General features: G+C 48.4%; 1 protein-coding gene and 2 pseudogenes across 1 annotated transcript; 2 read left to right on the top strand and 1 right to left on the bottom strand.

Annotated features, from left to right (window-relative positions):
- Positions 1-18: 18 nt before the first annotated feature.
- LOC136501974 (disease resistance protein RGA5-like) lies at positions 19-7,569 on the top strand (annotated as a pseudogene).
- A 5,060-nt stretch (positions 7,570-12,629) lies between these two features.
- On the bottom strand, positions 12,630-17,367 carry LOC136501977 (probable inactive leucine-rich repeat receptor-like protein kinase At3g03770; annotated as a pseudogene).
- A 2,592-nt stretch (positions 17,368-19,959) lies between these two features.
- LOC136501978 (PR5-like receptor kinase) lies at positions 19,960-25,936 on the top strand. The gene is made up of 2 exons (XM_066497477.1): positions 19,960-20,863; positions 24,707-25,936. Exons 1-2 carry the CDS (start codon positions 19,960-19,962, stop codon positions 25,777-25,779), a joined length of 1,977 nt encoding a protein of 658 aa, XP_066353574.1. The 3' UTR covers positions 25,780-25,936.
- The last annotated feature ends 280 nt before the right edge of the window (positions 25,937-26,216 follow it).

The raw sequence follows: 26,216 nt of genomic DNA on the forward strand, positions 1-26,216 counted from the left end.
TCCTTGGCTCATCTATATATGGCGGCAGCTGCCGTGGTGAGCGTCTCCATGGGGGTGATGAAGCCCGTCCTGGCCAAGCTCACCGCCCTCATGGGAGATGAGTACAAGAAGCTCAAGGGTCTACGGAAAGAGGTGACCTTTCTCCAGCATGAGCTCAGGGACATGGATGCCCTCTTTGAGAAGATGTGTTAGCCCACAGGATCACCGGCTCAGGTGAGTTGACCACTCACCAGTCTTGCCGACCACGGCCGAGTACGACCGAGGTTGTCCGACCACACACACTATGGCTCGAGGTAGAAGAAGAGAGAGAACAGTACAAGCACCAGCGTTGGCCGGAGCCCTGTATAGGAGTTGGCAAATCTGAACTCTCTTTACTGAGTTGCAGTGGTATCCTATTTATACAACTCCATTCATCTAGTCCTAGTACAGCTGCCATGCTGCTACAGTGACTAGATAACACAGTAGAACTGACTTCTGCGTCTGTCCCTGCATGTGGCTACAGTGCGTCAGGTGAGCCGTTCGGCGCCTGCCTCTACAGCGGCTACAGTACCACATCAGGGGGCTTTTTCGGCGCCGCCTTCCCTTGTCGTGCGTTCATACAAGGAAACAGTGGATTATTCTAACAATCTTTCCATAATTCTACTGCTATTTCTTGTACCCCCTCCATGCCGATCATCTCCTTCAGCTCCGTGAGTCGAAGACGTCCGAGCGGCTTGGTGAGGACGTCCGCAAGTTGCCGACCAGTTTCGACAAACTCGATGACGATCTGCCCTTCATCGACACAGTCCCTGAGGAAGTGGAACTTCACATCGATGTGCTTGCTCTGATCGTGCAGAATCGGATTCTTCACGAGGGCGATGGCGGGCTGGTTGTCCACCATCAGTGCTAGTGGGTGAGCTTCCACGCCGGTCAGCTCACCCAGCAGCCGGCGCAGCCACACAACTTGGCACGCCGCTGTGGCTGCCGTTACGTACTCTGCCTCGCACATAGATAGCACCACCACCTTCTGTTTTAGCGACAGCCATGAAATTGGGGCCAACTTGAGGAAGACGAGCACGCCAGAGGTGCTCCATCGTCCGTCGATGTCCCCCGCCATGTCTGCATCGCTAAATACAGTGAGCTGCAACCTACTCCCGCTAGTCTTGGGGAAGATGACCCCATGATCCACCATCCCCTTGACGTAGCGCAGTAGCCGCTTCACCGCAGCCCAGTGATCCTCTCTGGGATCCTCCATGAAGCGACTGACGTAGCCCACGGTAAACACAATGTCTGGCCTCGTGTGGACTAGGTAGCGCAGACCGCCGCCGATGCTCTAGTAGAGTGTTGCATCCACCTTCGCCGCGGCGTTGGCCTTCGTCAGCTTCAGTCACTCCTCCATCGGAGTCACACATGGCTTACACTCTACCATGCCGCTCTGCTCCAACAGCTTGGAGGCATACGCGCTCTGACCGAGCGTGAGTTCCTCCTTCCTCTGCCTGACCTCAATATCGAGGTAGTAGGAGAGTGCGCCGAGATCGCTCATTCAAAAATGAGCAACCATCTCTCGCTTGAAGCTGTTGACCTCCTTCGTGCGCGCGCCGATGATGATCAAGTCATCCACATACACGCCGATGATGAGCTCCTCCTTTCCCTGTCGCCACGTGTAGAGCGCGTGCTCAGTTGCACACCTCGTGAACCCCAGCTCGCCCAGCGTGGCGTCAAGCTTGGCGTTCCACGCTCGTGGGGCCTGCCGCAGCCCGTAGAGCGTTTTGTGCAGTCAGAGCACCCTGTGCTCTGCTCCCTTGACGGCAAAACCTGGAGGTTGCCTGACGAAGACTGTCTCCGCCAGCTCGCCATTGAGGAAGGCTGATTTAACGTCCAAGTGATGAACACGCCAGTCCTTTGCTGCTGCCAACGCTAGTAGCAAACGAATGGACTCCATACACGCTACTGGCGCAAACACTTCCTCGAAGTCTATGCCCTCGCGCTGAACAAAGTCTCGGGCAATGAGGCGCGCCTTGTGCTTGATAATGGCGTCGAGCTCGTCCCGCTTGACCTTGTGCACCCACTTTAGGCTGATCGGACGACATCCTAGAGGTGGATTGATGAGCTCCCAAGTCTCGTTTTCCTCGATCGCCTTCATCTCCTCCATCATCGCCCGTCGCAAGTTTCCATCGCGCTTGGCCAGCGCGAACATGGGTGGTTCCTCTGCACTGACTAGCAGTAGCTCTTGGTCATTGAGCAGCCGACTAGCCAGTCCTGAGGGTTCTGTGCCACCGACGATGTCATCCAGCCTTCGGAACCGCACCTCCTCACCTTCGTGGAAGGCATCCACGAATTCAGTGATGTCACTTGGAGGTGAGGCGAACTCGATCGGCATCGATGGAGTTCTCTATTCCACCGGAGTGCTCGGCACAGCACCTGGAGTGCTCGGCACCCTGGTTGTAGTGCTCGGCACTACTTCTAGACAGCGCGTCACTACTCTTGCAGTGCTCAGCATCACTGTAGGAGTGCTCAGCCTCAGTCTTGGAGTGGTCGGCACCACTTCAAGACCTCTTGGCTCCACTACGGGAGTGCTCGGCACCCGTCCTAGAGTGGTCACCACCACTGTAGAACCTCTCAGCGCTACTCCTAGCATGCTCGGCATCCCTCTAGGAGTGCTCGGCACTCCTCCCTGAGTGCTCGGCATCACTCCTAAAGTGCTCGGCACTGCCCTAGGAGTGCTCGGCTCTACCATTGGAGTGCTCGGCACCTCTCCTGGGGTGCTCGGCACCTCTTCTCCAGTGTCTCCACCACCGTGGATGACCAGGTGCTTGATGATGAAGGTGCTGGTGAAGCCGCCAGCTTCCCCCGAGCTCGGACTGCTCCAGTCCCAAGCCGCCTTCTCGTCGAACACGACGTCGCGCGAGACAAGTACCTTGTTTCCACATGGGTCGTAGAACCTATATGCCTTGGTACCCTCCACGTAGCCCAGGAACACCATCAGTGTGCTCCTGTCCTCTAGCTTGGTGAGGATCGGCTATGTCTTCCTGATGTGGCTGACGCAGCCGAATGTCCGGAGGAAGGACACGCTCGGCTTGCGCCCATACCAAGCTTCGAACGGCGTCTTGCCCATCAGGGCCTTGGTCGGAGCGTGGTTGAGGGTGAACACCGCCGTGGTCATCGCCTCACCCCAGAACCTTGCCGGCATGCCTTTGGCCTTCATCATGGATCGAGCCATGCTGACCACCGTCTGGTTCCGCCTCCCCACCACACCATTCTATTGTGGCGAGTACGGCGCGGTGTGGTATCGCACCACACCCTGATCCGCATAGTACGCAGCGAACTCCACCGAAGTGAATTCACTGCACCCTTGGATAGCCACCCTTGAGCCGTCACCGAACTTCACCGTATCGGTAACATCGTCGTCGAGCTCGGAGAAGGATGCCTTAGAGCCCGTCATGTGGTTGCTGGCACCAGAGTCCAGGTACCACCGCTGCTCCTGGTCGGCACCCACACATCCAAGGTGGACTTGGGCGCGTGGTTTGTCGAGGTTGACAGCCTTCAGGGCCTTCCTAGGTCCTTCCGCCGTCGTCACCTCCTCCTTCTCCTCAGCCTCGATGTCGTGCAGTGCATAGAACATCGCCATCAGGATAGTGGCCTCATCCTCATCGTCAGCTTGCGCTAGATAGGCCTTAGCCTTCTTCTCCTGCTTGCGGTTTGGGCACTCCTGTGCCTAATGGCCCATCTTCCCGTAGCGCCGACAGGCATTGGGGTCGACCTGCTTCTTCTTCCTCGAAGAAGCCTTGCCACGGCGCTTGCCATCGCCACCACGGCTGGAGGAGGCTACCCCGGAGTTCCTCCGAGCAGCCCACTCCTTCTCTGTCAGCAGCAGTTTGCCGCTGTCCTTCGTTGTTGTCGCCTGCTCCAGGTGCTCGTCCACCGCCCGTAGATGGCCTGTCACATCCTTAATGGTGAGGGTGGATAAGTCCAGCATCGTCTCTATGGAGAGAGCGATCTGGATGTACTTTGCCGGCACGGAGTGGAGGTACTTGGAGACCGCCTCCTCTTCATCGATGGTGACGCCGTGGCTCTTTAGCTTTCTGATGAGCGTCTGCAGGCGGAGGGAGAAATCCTCCACCGATTCACCATCCTTGAACTTGAGGTTAGCGTACTCCTGCTTCAGAAGCTGCTCGTCGCCTTCTTTGCGCGGTCGGAACTGACGCGCACCGCCGTAATAGCCTCCCACGCCTCCTTAGCAGAGCTCTTCGCCCCCAACAGCTCCCTGTACTCCGCTGGTACAGCAGCGAGGATGGCCTCCAACGCTGACATGTCATCTTCCTCATTGTCGGTGCTCTTGTCAATAGCATTCCAGAGCCGTCGGGCTTTGAGCTTGATCTTCATGGTCACCGACCACTCTCCATAGTTGGTGCGAGTCAGCGTCGGCCAACTGGTGCCGTTGACCTCCCACACCGTGCGGACAACGACCTCCTGTCGTGGTTGGGCAGCCACAGCAGTGCCACTACTGTCGCCCACTTTCGAACCGTCCGTCATCTCCAGCGGTTAGTCCAGCGACAGCGCTTGTACGGCTCTAATACCACTTGTTAGCCCACATGATCACCGGCTCAGGTAAGTCGACCACTCACCAGTCTTGCCGACCACGGCCGAGGCTGTCCGACCACACACACTATGGCTCGAAGTAGAAGAAGAGGGAGAACAGAGCACACACACAGTACAAGCACCAGCGTTGGCTGGAGTTATGTATAGGAGATGGCAAATATGAACTCTCTTTACTGAGTTGCAGTGGTATCTTATTTATACAACTCTATCCATCTAGCCCTAGTACAGCTGCCATGCTGCTATAGTGACTAGATAACACAGCAGCACTGACTTCTGCATATGTCCCTGCATGTGGCTACAGTGCGACAGGTGATCCGTTCGGTGCTTGCCTCTACAGCGGCTACAGTACCACAGCAGGGGGCTTTTTCGGCGCCGCCTTCCCTTGCCGTACGTTCATACAAGGAAATAGTAGATTATTCTAACAAGATGGACAGCGTAGGCAAAGAAAATGGAGGAGAGATATAATTGAGATGTCATACAACATAGAAGACCACATCGATGACTTCATGCATCGTGTTGGTGAAGTCGACGACAAGATGGGGATCCTTCGGAAAGCCTCTCACTATGTCAAAAGTTTCAAGGATCGTCGCCAACTAGCAAATGAGTTCCAAGAGATCAAGACTCTAGTGACTGAAGCAAGCGACCGTCGAAAGAGGTACATGCTTGATCAGTGCATATCGGTTACTACCCCTGTTGTTGTTGATCCTCGCATGTCAGCACTGTACAAGGAGTCAGCGAGCCTTGTGGGAATTGATTCCCAAAAGGATGAGCTTATCAACTGGGCAATGGACGAAGGCAAACAATTGAAGTTTATGGCAACAGTAGGATTTGGAGGTATAGGAAAGACCACTCTTACCAATGAGGTGTATCGTGAGGTTGGAGGCAAGTTTGATTGCAAGGCATTTATATCTGTCTCTCAAAAGCCACAAATGATAGGGTTATTCAATAGCTTGCTATCGCAACTTGGGCAACGAACATACTCCCATGCTTGCCAGTTGCAAGACCCTATCAACGACCTCGGAGGACATCTACAGGATAAGAGGTAGACACCATCAATGTTTTATTTAGTATAGAAGAATTCATATTTTGAAACAAGTTGATAAGCTTCTTAATTGTTTGGTGAAAATCATTTATACCGTTTGCATTTTTTGTGGTGATAATTTGTTCATTTCTGAAAAGGGAAAATATAATAAATATATTATTATAGATAAAAAATTGAACTTCAGTGTGGAAAATATTTGATTGATTAATCTTTTAAGTCATTGTATATTTCCCCGTTTCAATATTAAACAACATCTACAGAGGTTCCCAAACCAAAAAAATCCTAATAATATATGATGGCTTTGAGATCCTAAACACATCTTAGAGCTATTTTTTCACATTAATCTAGCGAGAAAGAATCGAATCTAGGGCATTAATTGTTAGGTCTCCATATCAAAAACACAAGATAGCCTTTTGGGTTGAGTTAACTAATAAGCCTGAGGCATTGGTTTCAAATGACCTTGGCCTGAGAGCTTGGTTAGTACTTGTTTTGAGATCTCAATATTTGCTTGAAATGGCAAATATAACATTAGTTAATTCAATAAATAATTAAATATTGATTATACTTACTTAAAACTTCTTAAATATTTGCTCGTAGTATCACAAATCAATGTTTGACATGTAGCATATAAGCGAATATAACCCATTATGTATATATTCCGGTATATATTATGGCTTCTAGTATTACAATTGCATGATATATATATATATATAGGGAGAGACTATTCAGCAGCCGGCTACAAAATAAGTTATTCTGTAGCCACCTCTATTTACCATAATTTTATATACTAATTTACCATAATGTCAATACATATTTACGATAGTTGGGTTACTATAACACATGGGAATATTTACCATAACGTTATAGTAAACCACTTAGTAAGGAGTTACTGTAAATCTCGTAAATTAACATAGTAATTATCGTAACTCAAAGTGGCTACAGAATAAGTTATTCTATGGCCAGCTACAGAATAGTAGTTCTATATATATATATATATATATATATATATATATATATATATATATATATATATATATATATATATGTTGGTGCTTTGAATATGGTGAGAGTGGTAATTACATTTATTAAGTTCAACATATGCGCTTCTGTAGGTACTTCATTGTAGTCGATGACTTGTGGGATAGTCAAGCATGGGATGCCATTCAATGTGCTTTCCCACAAAGCAATCATTGTAGCAGGGTTATAATAACTACACGAAATGAGAATGTGGCTAGATCATGTTGCCACAACCATGGGTGCATTCATAACATGAAGCACCTAAGTGACCAAGCCTCAAGGAAGCTATTCTTTGATAGAATATTTGGATCCGAAGATGCTTGCCCTACCGAGCTCAAGAATTCATGTGAAATTTTGAAGAAGTGTGGTGGTCTACCGCTTGCAATCATTACAATGGCTAGCATGTTAGCATGCCAAACGACAAGACTAGAGGGACAATGGGACTACATCCTGAATTCACTAGCCACTAAGTCTACAACAAGCTCCAACTATGAAAGATGATGTATGTATTAGATCTTAGCTACAAGAATCTCCCCTGTCATCTGAAGGCATGCTTTCTATACATCGGTTCTTACCCAGAAGATCATCAAATTAAAAGGGTTGATCTAGTTAGGCAATGTGTGGCAGAAGGTTTTGTGAGTAGCTCCACTAAGCAAGATGTATGGGACGTTGCAAAGAGTTCTTTCAATGAGCTAGTAAATAGGAGTATGATCCAACCTACATATACGGAGTACAATATTAAGGTATCAGGCTGCAGAGTACATGATATGCTACTTGATTTGATTTTGAGGAGATGTAAGGAAGATAATTTTCTACATTTGGTAAATGGTCCAAAAGCAATAGAACATATCAATGACCAGGGCATTCGTCGACTTACTGTTCTTGGCTTGAGAGATGTAGAGGATGATACCAAATTGACTGTAAGTATGTAAGGGGGAATTACTAGGAACAATAAGAAACGCAAGAACAGAATAGACTAACGGCGCGATGGCCGGATTCTGAACTGAATTTAGGTTTTCTGTTTTCTCTTCATGTCCCCTCTCTCTCTTCCTGGATACTATTTATTACAAGGACTCATACTCGCCACATTTGGCCGGCGAATCTTGTGCTGGGCCGACGCAGCCTTCTAGGCCGGTTGTCCGGAGCAGCTTCCTCTATAGACCCGGGCACACCTTCTTCTCCTGTCAGTGGCAAGGGCGGAGGCAGGATGCTGACATTCCCCCCCCCCCCCCCCTCTTCAGAACCGGCATGTCCCCATGCTGGTGCTTGTGGAAACTGTTGGCGAAGTTGCTCGAGCGGCTCCCAAGTAGACAACTCCGGAGGGGAATGGGACCACTGGATCAGGCCTTGCGCCACCGGCCGAGATCCAGATGTCCAGCAGCGTTGCAGCACCCGAAGTGGAAACTGGTACTGCTGCAAATCAGAAGGAAGCGACGGTGATACCTGCTGGTTGCCAGGAGAAGAACGCAGCTGCGATACGTGAAAGACCGGATGTACAGCAGTGCCTGGTGGAAGTAGCAGCTTATATGCAACGGAGCCAATCTTCTTGATAACTGGAAAAGGCCCAAAAAACTTGAAGGACAGTTTGTTGTTAGAGTGGTGAAACAGTGATGACTTAATATAAGGTTGGAGCTTCAAGAACACCATGTCGCCCACAGAGAAGTGACGCTCAGAATGGCCTTTGTCAGCTTGGCGCTTCATGCGAGCCTGGGCACGGAGCAAGTGTTGCCTGACGACAGTATGCATGAGTTCTCGATCAGCCATCCATTTGTGAAGTTCAGGCACTGGAGCTACCTCATCCAAGTTGATCGACAACAGGTGTGGAGGAAAACCATATAAGACCTCAAAGGGGGAACGACCCAGTGCTGAATGGGTTGATGTATTATACCAGAATTCAGCGAGTGACAGCCAGTGACTCCACTGAGCTGGGCAAGCGTGCACAAAGCAGCGAAGAAATGTTTCGAAGCGCTCGGTTTGGCCGTCCGTCTGAGGATGGTATGCTGAGCTGAACTGAAGCTCAGAACCGGCGGCCTTGAACAGATATTTCCAGAAGTTGCTTGTAAAGATGCGGTCACGGTCTAAGACAATGGCTCGAGGCTAGACCGTGAAGGCGGTACTACTTGGTCCAGGAAAAGTTTGGCAACAGAAGCTGCTGTAAAGTGATGACGCAGGGGGAGAAAGTGTGCAAACTTGGAGAATTTATCCACCACTACTAAGATGGCATTGAAGGAACCAGATGGTGGCAACCCTTCGATGAAATCCATCGTGATCACTTCCCAAGAGACAAACGGCACTGGAAGCGGCTGCAAGAGACCTGGGTATCGTGATCTGTCCGGCTTGGCTTGCAAACACACGGCACAGGACTGAACATAAGCCCAAATGTCAGATTTCATACCAGGCCAGAAGAACAAAGCCTTAATTTTACTGTATGTTGCTGGAGCTCCTGAGTGACCACCCAAAGGACTGTTATGCAGTGCAGTCATGATTTTAAGCTGCATGGGCTTATTGGAACCTAGCCACAAACGTTTCTTGTATCTGATGACGCCTTGGACCAAAGAGAATGGATGGTGGCTTTCAGGGCTGGCAGCCAGCTAAGATAACAAGGCCATAGCAGCTAGATCAGAGTAGTATCCATGGACTACTTCATCGAGCCAAGTGTTGGAGACTAAAGATATAGCATAACTCTGGGGTGTGGGCACTCAGTGGGACAGAGCATCTGCCGCGCTGTTCTCCGAGCCTTTCTTGTACAAAATCTTATACTGTAACCTGAGCAACTTGGAGAAGACCTTCTATTGCCATGCAGTATGGAGCCTCTGTTCGTTTAGATGGATTAAACTGCGATGATCAGTGTGAATGAAAAACTCGCCCTGAAGCAAATAGTGACGCCACTGTTCGACAGCCAACAAGATAGCAAGATACTCCTTCTCATATACGGACAACCCTTGATTCCTGGGACTGAGAGCCTTGCTGATGAATGCTATGGGGTACCCATTCTGCTGTAAAACTGCTCCAATCCTTGTACCCCGAAGCATCGGTTTCAATGTGGAAGGGTAAGTTGAAATCCGGCAATGCCAATACAGGGGCCGTATAGAGAGCCTGTTTTAGGACCAAAAAGGCAAACTCATTGGTTGAGGTCCAGATGAACAACTGATCTTTGGCAATAATGCTAAAATGACGCACAAACTTCTGGTAATAGTCGGCAAGGCCTAGAAAACCACGGAGCTCCCTAACTGAAGACAGAACTGGCCATTCGAGGACTGCTTGCACCTTTGCTGGGTCCGTGGAAAGACCGTGACTGCTGATGATATGACCCAAGTAGGAGATGGATTCCCGGGCGAAAGTATATTTTGAGAGCTTGAGCTTCCACTGATCAGCGCGTAACCACTGAAAACTTGTCGCAGATGATCAACATGAGCTTCAAAAGTGGGGCTGTAGACGAGGATATCGTCAAAGAAAACCAACACAAAGTGGCACAAACCCGGAGCCAAAGTACCATTCATTGCACCTTGAAATGTGCCTGGTGCACCGGTAAGACCGAACGCCATGACTCCAAACTCGTACTGACCCAGGTGAGTCTGGAAGGCGATCTTGAACTCTTCACTGGGCTGCAAAAGGATTTGGTGAAAACCAGCTTGAAGATCCAATGTGGAGAACCATTTAGCGTGAGCGAGCTCATCCATCAACTGGTCAAACACTGGCACCAGAAACTTAGACTTTCTTGTCAGCGCATTAAGATGTTTGAAGTCAACACAAAAGCAGTAGGAGCCATCTTTCTTTTTGACAAGCAGTACCGGTGAGGAGAAAGAGCTAGAGCTCGGCTGAATGAGTCCTTGGGACAACATCTTCTAAACCTAGGCTTCAATTTCATCTTTCAATTTGGGTGGGTAGCGATAGGGCCGGATGAAAACAGGTTGAGCACCAGGCAACAGAGGAATCTCATGGTTACAAGCACGGGAAGGAGGAAGAGATGTTGGTGGATGGAATAAGTCAGAAAACTCTTCAATTAACTGACTGATCGTCGCTGGAACAAAGATGGCATCATGTTCTAAAGACATAATCGGCTCTATCTGTTCAATTTGCAACAGCAGTTGTTCTAATTCATCAGGAAGTATACCTTGAACACCTGAGTCTGGCCCTCGTATGGAATTGCCAACCACTTCAAGGCCCAGTGAACTTGCATTGGGCTATAGGACTCTAGCCAATCCATGCCAAGAATGGCATTGAAGTTACCCAAAGGCAGTACCCTGAAGTCAGTGTAAAAGGAGCAGGAGCCCACTGTCCACTGAACTTGGTGAAGCAGCAAGGAACTCTGTAAAACACCTCCACCAGCAACTTGCACACAGCTAGAAATAGAGACTGAATCAGGGTGATTTAACTGAACAGCTGTAGTGTCACTGATAAATGAAGAGGAGCTCCTTGAATCCACCAGAATACGCACTGGAATTCTGGACATGGACCCCAACAGCTGGATAGTACGAGCAGCAGGAACCCCAGACACAGCTAACTTAGATATGGCTAGAAACACTTGCTTAGTTCGTTGATCATCAGATGTTTCTGCAGCTGACACCACCTCAGGATCCAGGGATTCCTAAAGAGCGTCGACCGCATGCAAGACCTCTGAAGCGCACCGGTGATCCTTACTCCACTTGGCGTTGCACTTGTAGCATAAGCCCAGGGCTCGACGGTATGCTTTGACAGCAGCCAGAGCACCAGTTGTCGAAGATTGGGCCGTGGGCTCGGTAGCTACAGGCTTCACCACGGGCTTGTCGACACGAGGCGGAGGTGGTGGTAGCGGCAGCGCGGTCCATGGTTTCGGAGACCACTCAACCAGTGCCGACGAACGGGACAACGACTGGGTGCCCAAGTGGGTCGCCACCTCCTCCTGCACAAGAGCCATGCAAATAGCAGCATCGAGTGTTTGTGGCCTAGAAACCAGTATCATAGCTTTGAGGTCGGGCCGAAGGCCATCGATAAATCTCATGGTATAAAACAGGGGATCAGTAGAAGCTGAATAGGATTTGAGGCGATCGATTAAGATAGAGAAACGCTCGACATAATCCAACACCGTAGAGGTTTGTTTGATGTGGAACAATTGGCGAATTAATGCTTCCTTCTGATCGCGATCAAAGCGATCATGCAAGGCTTGACAGAAGGATGTCCAATTGGCAGTAGCTGGAGTGTTTTCGATGGATTCATACCAGCCTGCAGCGGCACCTTCTACATACATGGTGGCGATGCCAACCCAAAGGGAGGGATCTACGGCGTACATGGCGAAGTATCGTTCACAACGAGAGCGCCAGAGGCGTGGGTTTTCGCCATCGAACTTAGAAAATGGAAGTTTAGGGAGGCATCCAGTTGGGTGTTGCAGGTCAGTGGTGTCATGAGGAGTTGGGTGGCGAGGAGTCAAAAGTGGTGGACGAGGAGGTATGTAGAGCGGAGGGGGACGCGGTGGATGCGGCGAAGGATGCGGATGTGGAGGATGTTGTGGAGAAGTGTACGGTGGAGCTAGTGGCCGGTGCGGAAGCGGAGGTGTCGAGCACGGATGAAGGGGAGGAGGAGGATCTGATTGCTTACCCATGATCGGGACGTGAGTCTAGACAGCCCCGGTCCCGAACCCACCATCCCGGTGAGAAGATGCATCGCCGTGCCCACTGGGCGCAGATGACGAAGAGGCGAGAACGGTGGGCCATTGAGGCAAAACGTCGAACACCTTCGAGTCTCGACCGTGGGTCAGCTTCTGCATCTCGAGCCGCAGGTCGTCGATGAGCGCCTCCATCTCTGGGCGCCAAGTACCGAGGTCCGTGGCAGCGACCTCGAGGGCGGTGATGCGGTCGTTGCGCTCGTCGGTGGTGGGGTCGACGTGGACGGCCTCCAGATCGGCGACGAGCCTGCCGATGGTGTACGGCATGTTGGCACCCGCAATCTCGATGGAATTGAGGCGTTTGTCGATGGCGGCGTCGCGGGCGGTACGGGCAAGCTCGAGATCAGCGAATCACCGCTCCCAGTGCTCATTGTGCTCGTCGAAACGGCGCCCGAACTCCTCCTTGGACTTCTGGATCTCCTCCAGAACCAACTTGAGAGTCGGATCCATGGCTCCCAGAGAGCGTTGCAGACGGGTAAAGTGGGGATGAGGAGGATCGGAGGCCAGGACTCGAACAAGAATCTAATACCAAATGTAAGGGGGGAATTACTAGGAACAATAAGAAACGCAGGAATAGAATAGACTAACGGCGCGATGGCCGGATTCTGAAACTGAATTTAGGTTTTCTGTTTTCTCTTCATGTCCCCTCTCTCTCTTCCTGGATACTATTTATTACAAGGACTCATACTCGCCACATTGGGACGGCGAATCTTGTGCTGGGCCGGTTGTCCGGAGCAGCTTTCTCTTCAGACCCGGGCACGCCTTCTTCTCCTGTCAGTGGCAAGGGCGGAGGCAGGATGCTGACAAAGTATGAGCTGCAACCTATCACATATTCGTTCTCTTACCATATTGAAATATTGTGATTGGATAGCTCCACTATTGGACTTGAAGTTTTTACGAGTTTTATCCCTTCAAACTTCCAATGTAGTGGACCTGACTTGTATCAACCAGTTATCACAGCTGAGATATTTAAATGTTAGAGGAGAAGTCGTGCTGCCTTGTCAAATACGGGGACTGCGACATCTAGAGACTTTGGATCTATATCGAAGTTCACCTGTGACAGCAATCAATAACTCTACATTAGAGATTGTAGATGTGCCATGCTTGACTAATCTGCTCCTGCCCCGACATATATGAGGTTGCCTAACGGGACTACTAGTGGGGTGAAATTGATGTGCACCTTAGAAAGTATTATAGGTATGGGCAAGCTCAACAATCTATTAGATTTGGGTTTTCATTTGCCCAAGCGGTGTGCACCATTGGCGAAGGCAACATGGATGGCAGCCCTAAGTACCTCGCTTGAGAAACTCAGCAACCTAACACGGCTAGATATGTACTATGATGAAGTTGCTTGTTGTGCTGATGAGCTGAGCTCGCTTTCCCCTCCTTTCTACAAGCTTGAGCAGCTCATCATGAATAGATGCATCTTCTCTAGAGTTCCTAGGTGGCTCGGCCATCTCCAGAACCTCCGTAAGTTGAATCTTGGGGTGAAGCAAATGGTCCAAGACGATTTTGCCATCATCGGGACAGGGGCACCGTCCCTTCTCAGACTCATCCTGTGGATCGTATGCAGTCCTCACAGAAAGGATCGTGATAAGAGGTTCCATGGGATTTGCATCTGTCAAATATTTTGAGTTCGACTATGATTGTATTTCGTACCTGTCATTTGAGACAGGAGCCATGCCTGAGCTACAAGAGCTGCACTTAGTATTCGACGCAAATGAATGGGACAAGGCAGCACCTCCCAAGACTCAAGAAAATCGAAGCACAGAGGTCATGCTACGACACAGCTGAATGGTGGGGACGTCACCGTGCAAGCAATGATAAAGACGAAAAGTCTGAGGAGGAACTGATCAGGGGTGTGTGTGTGTTCCAAAAAGCTGCCGACGCTCTCCCCGCATGCCCAACGTTCATCTTCGGCGGTGGATGGCAGCATAGGTAAAGTTTCTCTAACCATGCATGGGCGATGGTGTTAGCAGATTGGTAGAGAGAAGAGAAATTGGGGATCGGCAGGAAGGGAAGAACAGAGGAACTCAAGCATAGCACGGCAGAAGGAAGATTCTATTTGAGTTGTTCTGTTGTTTCTTGTTACCCGTCTCTTTAAGTATTGTTTACAGAGTAGATGCCTACTCGTCACTGCCACGCAGGGCCCGCCTATCTGGTGCTCGGGTGTTTGGCACGTGAGGAGCGGCGTGGTCCATTCCTTGAAGCTTCGGCTGGTACGAATTCCGCACTGTTCAAATTGAATTTAACTGTTTAGAAGAAAAATATTACTTTAACTAAAGAAAAAAAAATCGAACAAGCCAGCCAAGCCAGCCGAACACTCAGTGGCCATCTGTGCTGGACGCGGCACAGCGCCTCCTTCTTCGGGGCCTTCGCCATTAGCAGTGCTGACTGCTGACAGATGGATTGTGTCCAAAAAGTATACGAGTTATGACATGAGTACTGGCAGTTATGTTTGGAGCACGTTTAGTTTCTGAATTTGTGAGTGGCCAAATAATTAATGTGGTACTGTAGCATTTCGTTTGTATTTATAAATTATTGTTTAAATATTGACTAATTATGCTTAAAAAATTCGACTCGTAAAGTACAATCAAATTGTGCAATTAGTTTTTGATTTCGTCTACATTTAGTACTCTATGCATGTACCGCAAGTTTGATGTGACGGAGAATCTTCTTTTTGCATAGTGCATTTTTTAGGAGTTTGGTGGAAACTAAACGTGGCCTTGGTTTTTTTTTTATATACATAACAGTAACTAGTAGTTATGTTTTGTCCAGGGTCTCAATCTCATATATTTCAGCGCACTAGTACTACTTGCTCATGAACCATGAACGTGTCCCCACCCGTTTAATGCAGGCCCATAGCGGAGGCGGAGTGTTTGAACGTGGTGGATGAAGGTGCAGGCTCCTCATGTATGGATATACAATGGATGGATTCACATCTCACTATCATGCCGACGAGGGCAATCATGCTTAATTGGATTTGATTCCAGTCATCATCAATTTCCTGCCTCCATCTAGCTTTGGAGAGATGTTTTGATTGGGGTGGACCTATATGTCACTAATTTTTTTTTAGAGTTAAATGCACTAGAGATCCATTAACCTGGTGAGGATGTTTCAGTTGGGTCTATCAACTTTCAAAGTGGTTTTTTGTGTCCATAAACTTTTAAAATGGTTCACATGCAGTCCATACCTATTTATTTAACCTTAAATTTAAAGCACATTTATAGAAAACCCCTTTCCACACGCATGCAGGTGCATGCATGGCTCCCAGTGCCCTCCTCCAGCCGTCGCTCTCCCTCCTCGCCGTGACGCGCCAGTGCGCGGCCACGGTGCCCGCTGCACAACAAGCTGCTCTGCAGCTGGCACTCATCTCGGACCAGCGCACGCTCGAGCTTGGCAAGGCCTCCAGCGCGGGCGTCATGCTGGAGCTCCCGACGGAGGGACGGATGGACGTGATGGGCCTCCCGGTTACGACCTCCAGCAGGATCACGCCGAAGTCGTAGATGTTGAGGTTGTTGGCGAAGAGGCCCGGCATGATGCCCCCATGCAGGAACTGGATGCCCCTGGCCACGCCGGTGGCCGCCGAGATCCTCTGCGCCCAGGGGAGCTTCCTCCCTTCGGTCCCCTCTGAATGAACGAAACGAACAAGTGTCAGCCAGTCTAGTCAATGAAAGAAGACGATGCGATGGTCTGTGGTGGGCAGTGTGGCACTCACGCGAGATCCTGCTCCTGAGGTTGCCGTTGTGCACGTACTCGAACACGAGGTAGAGCTGCGTGACGGTGGCGTCGTCGAGGTTGTACTCGACGCAGTGGCCCAGCGCGCTCACCAGGTGCCGGTGCCGCAGTCTGGAGATCATCTCCACGTGCCGGTTGAAACGCCGCGGCCTACGACCCCCGCCGCGCCTACCCGCAGCGACCGGATCGTCACCGCCGTGCCGTTGCTGAGCGTGCCGCGGTACATCTGCCCGTGCGCGTCCTGCCCCATCAGCCGCGACACCTCGAAGTTGTTGGTGGCCGCCTCCAGCTCCACCAGCGAGAAGCTCCGGTACGCCGGGATGCCTAGCACGCCCTGCAGCTTCACCGTCTGCGAGATGTACCGCGCGTCGGCGAACAGCTGCGACGGGTACGCGCCGCTGATGGACATGGACATGGACGACACGGCGTGCTCCACTAGCCGCCGCGGGGGATGGGCCTTGGCGCGCCGCACTGCCGCCTTCCACGCGGTGAGGAACGCGGCCACGCCGCTGAGCAACGCGGCGGCGAGCGTGGCCGCCACGGCGCCGCCCACGACCCCGGACTTCTCCTTGCCCTTGCCGCCGCCGCGCGACTGGACGGGCACGATGCCCACTGCCAGCGCCTGGTTCTGGCAGAACAGGGCCGGGTGCTGCGTGCCCGCGACGGACGTGGCAGACAGGCAGTTGGAAGCCGCCAAGAGCGTCACCTTGCCGGAGGAGGAGGAGGACTCGTCGTCGTTGTTCTTGCCGCCGCCGGCGGCGGCGGCGGCTCGCGTCGTGAGGCACGATGGGAGCGTCCCCGTGAGGAGGTTCGAGGAGACATCCACGAACCGGAGGTTCTCGCCGCAGGACATGTTGGCGGCGAGCAGGCCGGTGAGGCGGTTCCCGGCGACGCTGAGGTACTGGATGGACGGCAGCGCGAGCAGCGCGGGCGGGAACGGGCCGACGAACCGGTTCCTCGACACGTCGAGCCGCTCGAGGAGGTAGAACGAGGCGACCTCCTCGGCGGGGAGCCCGTTGCCGAAGCGGTTGCCGCTGAGCACGATGCTGGCCACCTTCTGGCCGAGCCGCGGGAACGCCGGGCCCAGCGAGTTGTTGGCGAGGTCCACCACCTGGAGGTTCGTCAGCGCGCTCAGGTCCGGCACCGCGCCCGAGAGGTTGTTGCACCGCGCGCCATCCTGCTGCTCGAGCGTGCGCTGGTCCGAGATGAGTGCCAGCTGCAGAGCAGCTTGTTGTCCTGGCGCGGGCGGCTTCGGGCAGCGGGCACCACGGGGCCACGCACTGGCGCGACACGGCGAGGAGGAAGAGCGGCGGCTAGAGGACGGCGCTGGGAGCCATGCATGCACCTGCATGTGTGTGGAAAGGGGTTTTCTACAAATGTGCTTTGAATTTAAGGTTAAATAAATAGGTATGGACTGCAGTAAACCATTTTAAAAGTTTATGGACCCAAAAAGCCACTTTAGAAGTTGATGGACTCAACTGAAACCCCCTCACAAGTTAATGATCTCTGGTGCATTTAACTCTTTTTTTTACATCAAAATGTAGTCAACATTGGTCTTGATTTGTAGGTTAAATTTTGACGAATATACAAAAGTACAAACATATTGTAATTTGGATGCACGGTTTAGTAAATATATATTGTGTTTTCAAGATTGATGGTTATCTAAAAGGAGAGACGTTTAATCTAGCCATGCAGCCACATGATGACACCTCATCATCCGTTGACTATGTAGACCGGCCAAATGCTTCCTAGAAATAAAATACGGCCGTTCATTTTTTTTTTCCGACTGTAGATACAAAGGCCAGATTTCTTTGTTATTTGCAGAATAAACACCTTTTGAGCAAATTAAAAGTGTTTGAGCCTGTTATTGCGCAGCCCTAATGTATGCGCCGGACAACACAAGCTTTCGGAGGTACATCTCTTTCGGCCCAACCCATTGTTACCATGCATCCATCAAGCATGGGCTACGGTCCAAAAAAACACCTGGGCCTGGACCAGGAATTAATCAGGGATCCCAAACTAGGCCTGCTAGCCCACGTCGCTTCTCGGTTGGATCAAAACCAGTGCTCAGCTACCTACGATACGAGAGTAATCCGAATGCATAGCCCGGCCATTTGGGCAATTGGGCCTCTCATCAGTTTCAGGATCTCTCAGCCCATTCCCATTCCCTTCGTCAGCCATGGCGGGTGGGTCGGATCCCCACGGGCCACGGCGGTGACTCCACGTCGGCCACGTTGAACGGCGACCTGATGGTTGGTTTCATGGGCATTTTTTACTAGCGAGACATGTTGACCCATCATCAACATTAACAACAATTATCTTTATCTATACTATGTTATTAAAGGCATCTTTAACAGTACGAGTAATAAATAGATTCCTAGCTTAAGAAATTTATCTATTAATAAATCAATCTCTAAAAGATTGAATGGTCCACCGGCCCATTTATTTTTCATCGAAGTCTCCTCGTATTTACGGCACCCCCTCCCATCTCCCAATCCAGTGTTGAGTTTCTGTAGTTAGATATGTGTAGTGAATGCTATAATTAGTGGGCTATTTGAACAATTCACCGATCAGTGTGCTAGAAATCTATTTATTAAATGACAGAGGGGGTAAATATGGAAAAGTGAGAAACTGTAACAAGCAGCCCTGGATATCATGTTGTGAGAGGGGAATGCATCGTGAAATGTGCGACACTATCTGTTGAGTCCATGCTAGTCTCTTGTCTTTTGCACTATTCGATGATTAAAAAATTGATTGTAACTAGCTCTAAGCCATTAGAGCTGTTCTAACAGTTTTGAATTTCCGCATGCCTTTCGTAATTGAATTGTTCGGTTCTCAAGATCAACGTGCCAAGAAGAGAGGAGCCGTAGAACAACAGCACTCTGAGACCACCTGAATCTCACGAGAGAATAAAAAGTTTGATCTACCTGGAATCTTACCTAATCGTCCCATCTATCCTCCTAAGGAGAAGTTTGTTGGTTTCATAAGTCTAATTAAAACAAGAGGAGTATGCCATCATACTAATATGGCTTGGATGATACATATCTTCGGATCAGGCGCCTGATAAGCACATTGAACTATCCATGTGGACTGAGAGTCCCTGTGTCTGATGAGGATTGACATGGTCGACATGATGATGCTCGTTGTTTAGGAAGAAAAATAATGCGCCAGCTGCTATCGTCCAGTAGTGTAGCCAGCGATTGTGTAGTCACACCCGTGACATTCATATATATGCATGGTAGGTATATAGCCACAAATAAACTTGGCGTTACCCCAATGCAAGGGCCTTCGCGTTACCCCGTCCCACAAGTCCATAGTCATTGAAAGTTTGCAACCAAATCGTCTGTTGGAAATAATCATGAATTTAATTAGTTTTAAGTCTTGCATATAGGATAGATGTGTTGAGTCACGTTATTTGTTAACGTGTTTGCATGTAGACTAGGCTTGTTAGTTTGTGCTAGTTTGAGTACGGCGAGAAGCTAGCATCTGCATGCAAGACCACGGCGTAGAAGGCGGAGTGGCTTGTGGTCAGCTTCAGGTGGATGTACGCGTGAGTGCGCGTCGTGCAGAAACGGATAGACCCGGGCGAGTCGTTGCTTGCCGTGGAGTTTCAGCTAGGCTTTAAAAGGCCTTGTACTCTTTTGGTTTTGGTGGGCGTTTGTTGCAGCAGGCGGTCGTCGCCACATTCTTGTGTCCACTCCAAATTGCTGCTGTGTGCATGTGTCGACCTGCTAGCTAGCTTCTTGTGGGTTCTGTTCTGTGTTCCAAGCCTCCTCACTTTCATATGCATGGTAGGTATATAGTCACAAACAAACTTGGCGTCACCCCGGTGCAAGGGCCTTCGGGTTACCCCGTCCCACAAGTCCAAAGCCATTGAAAGTTTGCAACCAAAGTGTCGACCACCAGAAGAAGAACGCATCCACAGAAACAAAGCCGCTAGCCAATGGCCTGCAACCGCAAGCTTCTCTGCGCCTGCTTGCTGTTGGCTGGCGCAGCTGCAGCCCCGGCCGGTGCCGCCACCGTCAACATCTCCGTCTACTGGGGCCAGAGTGGCAAGGAGGGCAGCCTAGCCAAGACATGCAGCACCGGCCGCTACGCCTTGGTGGTCATGGCCTTCCTTTCCACGTTCGGCAGCGGCCAGACACCGGTCCTCAACTTGGCCGGACACTGCGATCCCGGATCGGGCGGCTGCAAAGGTCTGGCAGTGGACATCGCGTCCTGCCAGGCCACAGGCGTCAAGGTGCTCCTCAGCATCGGCGGCGCCGCTGGAAACTACGGCCTGTCCTCTGCCTCGGACGCGCAGAGCGTGGCCACCTACCTCTGGGACAACTTCCTCGGCGGCACCACCTTGTCGCGGCCGCTCGGCGGCGCCGTGCTCGACGGCATCGACTTCAACATCGAGACTGGTGAGGCCAGTCACTTCGACGACCTCGCCAAGATCCTGACGTCGCTGTACAAGGGCGACAAGAGAGGACGGAAGTACCTGCTCACCGCGGCGCCGCAGTGCCCGTACCCAGACGCCTCTCTCGGCCCAGCGCTCGCCACGGGGCTGTTCAACCACGTTTCGGTACTGTTCTACAACAACCCCGGGTGCGAGTACCAGAACGGAGACGTGACCGATCTAGGGTTTTCGTGGAAGATATGGACGCAGTTCTTGCCGTCGGCGTCGTCGGTATTTCTTGGCCTGCCAGCATCGCCTGATGCAGCGGCTAGTGGGTACATAGACCCGCAAGCCCTTGTGTCGCGTGTGCTGCCGGTGGTCGACGGCTCCGCAAAGTACGGCGGCATCACGCTGTGGAGCCGCTACTATGACATGAACACTGGTTACAGTGCCAAGCTTGTGAGCGGTAAGTAAATGCCTCCATCAATCCGTATAGAGAATAACTATAGAGTAAAGCAAATGACGCCTTTAATAACATTCCTTTAATCATGAAAAATAGTGTGCTTACATATTCTATGCTAGATGGTTGGGTTGACAATATACATTAAAAACAGGAACAGGGATGCATGTTATTAGGGTCTGGGGGCTATAACAAATGTGTATGTGGATTTCATTCACCTTGAATTCCTTATAATTTGTGACAAATTTTGAATAATCTGATACCTTATACTTTAGGACTATAGAGTACAATGATATTAGGTGTTAGAGCAATGACATGACTAGGACAGCTTTTATAGAACGAATTAGTGCCCTTTGGAAGAAGAAGAAGAAGAAGAAGAAGAAGAAGAAGAAAAGATGACGTTGTGATAGAGTTAAGGACGAGACAGAAGGAATTGTTTCTGTAACCAGTCAGTTCGCCACGAATGAACAAATGAGAGGGGACTGGGAGAGAAAGGTGATTGGAATGGAATTTATGTACGTATTTTGAGGAAACAATCCACCTGCGGGGCTATAGTTTTGTATGTGGCAGCGTTTACATGATGTGGCAAGTATCTGGGTTAGGATTTACAAACAAAGCGAGTTTGTGCGTTTGATCTGTTCAATTACTGACTTAATTAATGTACAAATCGGTGATCAAAATGGTTTATTCATAAATTACTTCGCATTTTCCACTAGGATCCCTTAACTAGTTTTTTTAAAGAACGACAACTGATCATTTGATCGATCTGTTTGTTAACTCAGCTGTCGTAACGGATCCACCAAATGGCTCGCCAATTCCAGGGGGCTCTGGCAATGCATCGCCACCAAAGAACTCACCAGTTACACCGAATACCAGCCCATCACGAAAGAAAAGTATCAGAAGAATATGTAAGAATCCCTGGCCTATTTTGTGCTTTGAAGATTTTTCTTTTATTGATAAGACCAGCAGAAATATGCTTAGGAACATCTTATATATTTGGTCTCCTTGTTTATACTAATATTTTTTTCCCTTAACATATATTGTGATTATACATTCTGACACCAAATTCACGGAATTATGAAATGCACAACCCAATGGCAACTCTGGTTCCAAACCATGTTTTACTCCTAGATCGATGAGCAGAATCGTAGACGATGATTTATCTGAGTGTGCTAAGAAAAACAACCCCTGACATTGGTGATATCCACCAGATCCTGTTGCTGAATGTCATTTTTCACAATGGCTAAGCTTTCCTATGTGCGAGTCTTGTTGGGGTTTCCACACTAACAGCTAGTGACAGCGGAAGCATTAATTTCAACACAATCTAAAGTTAGTCCAAAATCATCACCTATTCAGGTAGGGAAACATATGCATCACACATATAGATGGAGGATAAAGCAGCGGCAAAAACTAATTGAATCCAATCATCACATTAACCAAAAGACACTAGATTTTGACATGAGAAGCCCCCAAATCGAGATAAAAACTACGGGACCAAACCAACCAAATCTTCTATTATTATTTACTTGTCGGATTACAGCCTGTTCATTTCTAGACGGCACTACAAACAACCATACGTCAAGATTTATAAATCTTAGACAACAACAACAAGATTTGGAACTGCTAGCTTAGGGTAAAGAATGACCTCACCAAATAATGGTGGAACACAGATTAGAAGCACCAAGGATGTGGATCTGACCTTTCACAACCTTGAGGACAAATCCTTCTTGATCTGTTCCAAGATCTTCTCTCTAGTCTCATTCTTCTCCCTCTCCTTTTTCTTCTCTCTTGGAGGCTCTCACTCTGTTCTTGTTCCGGTGTTTTCTCCCTTCTCTCACATTTGCAAGAAGGGGCTGAACTAGTACTACCCTACCTCGCTCCGCCCCCCCCCCCCTCTCGCCCTTCTTATCCACGACGGGATGAGGGGCTGCCGCTCTGTGCTCTTCCAATCGAGAGCCTTCTCTCCTCTTGGAAGCCAAACATAAAAATGCTAGATGCACCACTTCCTTGAGCTACACCTATTATACATGGACCAGCTCAAGCAATTCCTCACCTCAATGCCCACTCATAAGGAGGATTGCCCAACATGTCCTTACAATAACAAACATAGAGTGGCTTTACTCACTACTTATTCAAAACTATACCAGCATTGCAATAATCAACAAGATATTTGATAATAGTTCCTCAGTACTACTATAAAAACTATTTTTAAAACCACCTCCCTTTTTGGATAGAGGTGGCTCTATCAAAACCTACATCCAAAAATGGTTTCTAAGCTGGCTTGCCTTTAGAAATAGATTTTTAGAGGTGGCTAGGTTTTCCGGCAGCCACTAGAAATGCCCTCTATTTTTAGAGGCGGCTGGCAAGCTGAACCGCCTCTAAAAATATCTAGAGGCGGCTAGATTTTCCAACTGCTTTTAAAAATTGATTTATAGAGGTGGTTGGCATTTTGGCCCGCCTCTAAAAAATAGATGTAGCACAGTAAAATTCATAACTTTTACAAATCAAGGCGGATGAAGACAAACTTTATATAAAAGTTGTAGTACTAGAACAGATCTACAACTTTTTAATTGATGAATTTTACATTTGAAATCATTTAAGGCCTAAAAATCTATTTTAAATTTTCATAATTTAAAATTCAATATTTTAAAAATTTTCAAATAAACCTCAAATGGAGAAATGACCTAAACCAAAGTTGAAGTACTCAAAGGGATTTATAAATTTGTAATTGACTACCTTTTTATTTGAAATTATTTATCGGCCAAAAATTCTGTTTTAAAGTTTTAGATTTTAAAATTATGTTTTTGAATTTTTCAAAGTACCTCGGATGGAGAAACAATGTAAACCAAAGTTGTATTAATCGAAGAGATAGGCAACTTTGTTGTTGACAACTTTTTCATTTAAAACAGTTTAGGGCCCAAAAATTCTGCTTAAAGATTAATGTTTTTGAAATTCATATTTTTGTTAATTATTCAAATGACCTAAACCAAAGTTATAATATTCCAAGAGATATAAAAATTTTTAGTTTAAACTTTTTTATTTAAATTTATTTAGGATTTTAAATATGAATTACAATATTTACTAAAGTGAATACAAAAGAAATACATCCACTTAGTCACAAGCGACTTTGAGGCGTAGTGGTAAGGAAGCAACACGCCAGGCTTGAGGTTTTGAGTTTGATCCCACGCGGTTGCATGTGGAAGCTGGCTGTCAGGCTTCCCTCGGGTTAAAAAAATTACTATTTTTGCCTAATTTATAAATTCTAGAAAATAATTTCTAGAAGCGGCTGGAATTCAGCCCGCCTCTAGAAATCAATCTCTAGAGCCAGCTGGGTTTCGGCTCGCCTCTAGAGAGCGATTTCTAGAGTAGGCTAGATACCCACCTCTAGAAATCGAGATAGGCAGGTAGATGCCACTGGAATAGCCGTATCTACAAATGATTTCCAGCCGCCTCTAAAAAACCTATCTATAGTAGTGTCAAACAAAAACTCCATTGATATATCTATATATCATGGCCAACGCTAGAATTTTTCGACATAAGGAACTACGATCTTGTCTAAAAAAACAAAAAAGGAGCATGGGCCATTTTTCTCATAATGAAAGACTTTATTAAAAATTTAAAGGACAATACATCAAGTTGATATATAAAGTCTTGAAAAGAACGACAACTGAACGCATGTGTTTGTTTGAGTTCTGGGCTTCTGGCCACTGAAGTTTCTCCTTCCTTTTAGAACAGCTTGCAGCTTGATGGTTCAATTTTTTTTAAAAAATAATGTTATGGGCATTTTGCAGCATAATCGCACGTAAATAATTTTATTTAATAATGTCTATTTTCAGATATTATAGCAAGGCACCTCAGGGCTATCTGGGGTGTGTGTAATTGTTCTCACAGTCTTCATGTGGTATAAGAGATGTTATGGCACGGTACCATGGCACAGAGGGCCAAGAAATTCACCAAGGCTTGAATCATTTTTGCAAAAGCAAGGAACTTTACACCCCAAAGGCTACACTTACTCGGAAGTGAAAAGAATGACCAAGTCTTTTTCTCACAAGCTGGGCCAAGGTGGCTATGGTGCTGTTTACAGAGGCAACATGCCTGATGGTCGTGAGATAGCTGTTAAGATGCTGAAGGGCATGGAGGACGATGGTGAGGAATTCATGAACGAGGTGGCCAGCATTAGCAGAACATCTCATGTCAACATTGTTACTCTGGTAGGATATTGTCTTCAAGGTTCAAAAAGAGCTCTCCTCTACGAGTACATGCCCAATGGTTCCCTTGAGAGATACACTTTTGGCAACAATTCTACCGAAGGAGAAGACACTTTAAGTTGGGATAAATTGTTCAATATTGTCATAGGAATTGCACGAGGATTGGAATACCTCCACACAGGATGCAACACCCGCATTGTGCATTTCGATATCAAACCACACAACATTCTGCTAGATCAGGATTTCTGTCCAAAAATATCAGATTTTGGATTAGCTAAGCTGGGCCGACAAAAGGAGAGTAGAATCTCCATTGCCGGGGCAAGAGGCACTATAGGGTACATAGCGCCTGAAGTATTCTCAAGAAACTACGGACCAGTGGGCAGCAAGGCTGATGTGTACAGTTACGGCATGGTGGTCCTTGAAATGGTCGGAGCAAGGAAGAAAATTGATGTCAGTACAGACGACAGCAGCAGCAAGTATTTTCCGCAATGGTTGTATGAAAACTTGGATCAGTTCTGTGGCCCCACAACTAGCGAGATCAGCAGCAGTAGCGACACCGCGGAAGTGCTCGTGAGGAAGATGATCATAGTTGGCTTGTGGTGCATACAGCCCAAACCGGCCGATCGGCCTTCCATGGGCGAAGTCCTTGAGATGTTGGAGAGCAACGCTGCTGACCTGCAGTTGCCACCTAAGGCCTTTTGGACTGGTTATTAAACCCAACCTGTAAACTTTGCACTCTTTTTTTATGACAGCGTATTGCATTGTTTTAGTGAGTACTTACTAGGATTTTAGCAAATTTTCGGCCTGAATTCACTCCACAACATTTTATGCTCTTTCAAAAAGGATGAAATTAAAATTGGGGCTTAATTAATTCCCTGTAATGGAAAGACAACAAAACAGAGTGGATCGGAGTCCACCAATATAAAATGTTGATAATGTCCAAGTCGAACCAGTGACCACGACCAGTGACGGCTAAACAAGTAAATAGGGGCGCGTTTGGTTTGAGGGCAAAATTGGATGTGATATAGTTGTTTATGAATCTTGGGATAGATTTATCGATTCTTTTTATTTGGTTGGATGGATAGAACGAGCTATTTTTTTCTATTTGGTGAGATGGATGACAATGAGTGAAATTAAAATAGCTAACTAAG

Source organism: Miscanthus floridulus, chromosome 13, assembly GCF_019320115.1.
Source record: "Miscanthus floridulus cultivar M001 chromosome 13, ASM1932011v1, whole genome shotgun sequence".
NCBI classification, from domain to species: Eukaryota; Viridiplantae; Streptophyta; class Magnoliopsida; order Poales; family Poaceae; genus Miscanthus; species Miscanthus floridulus.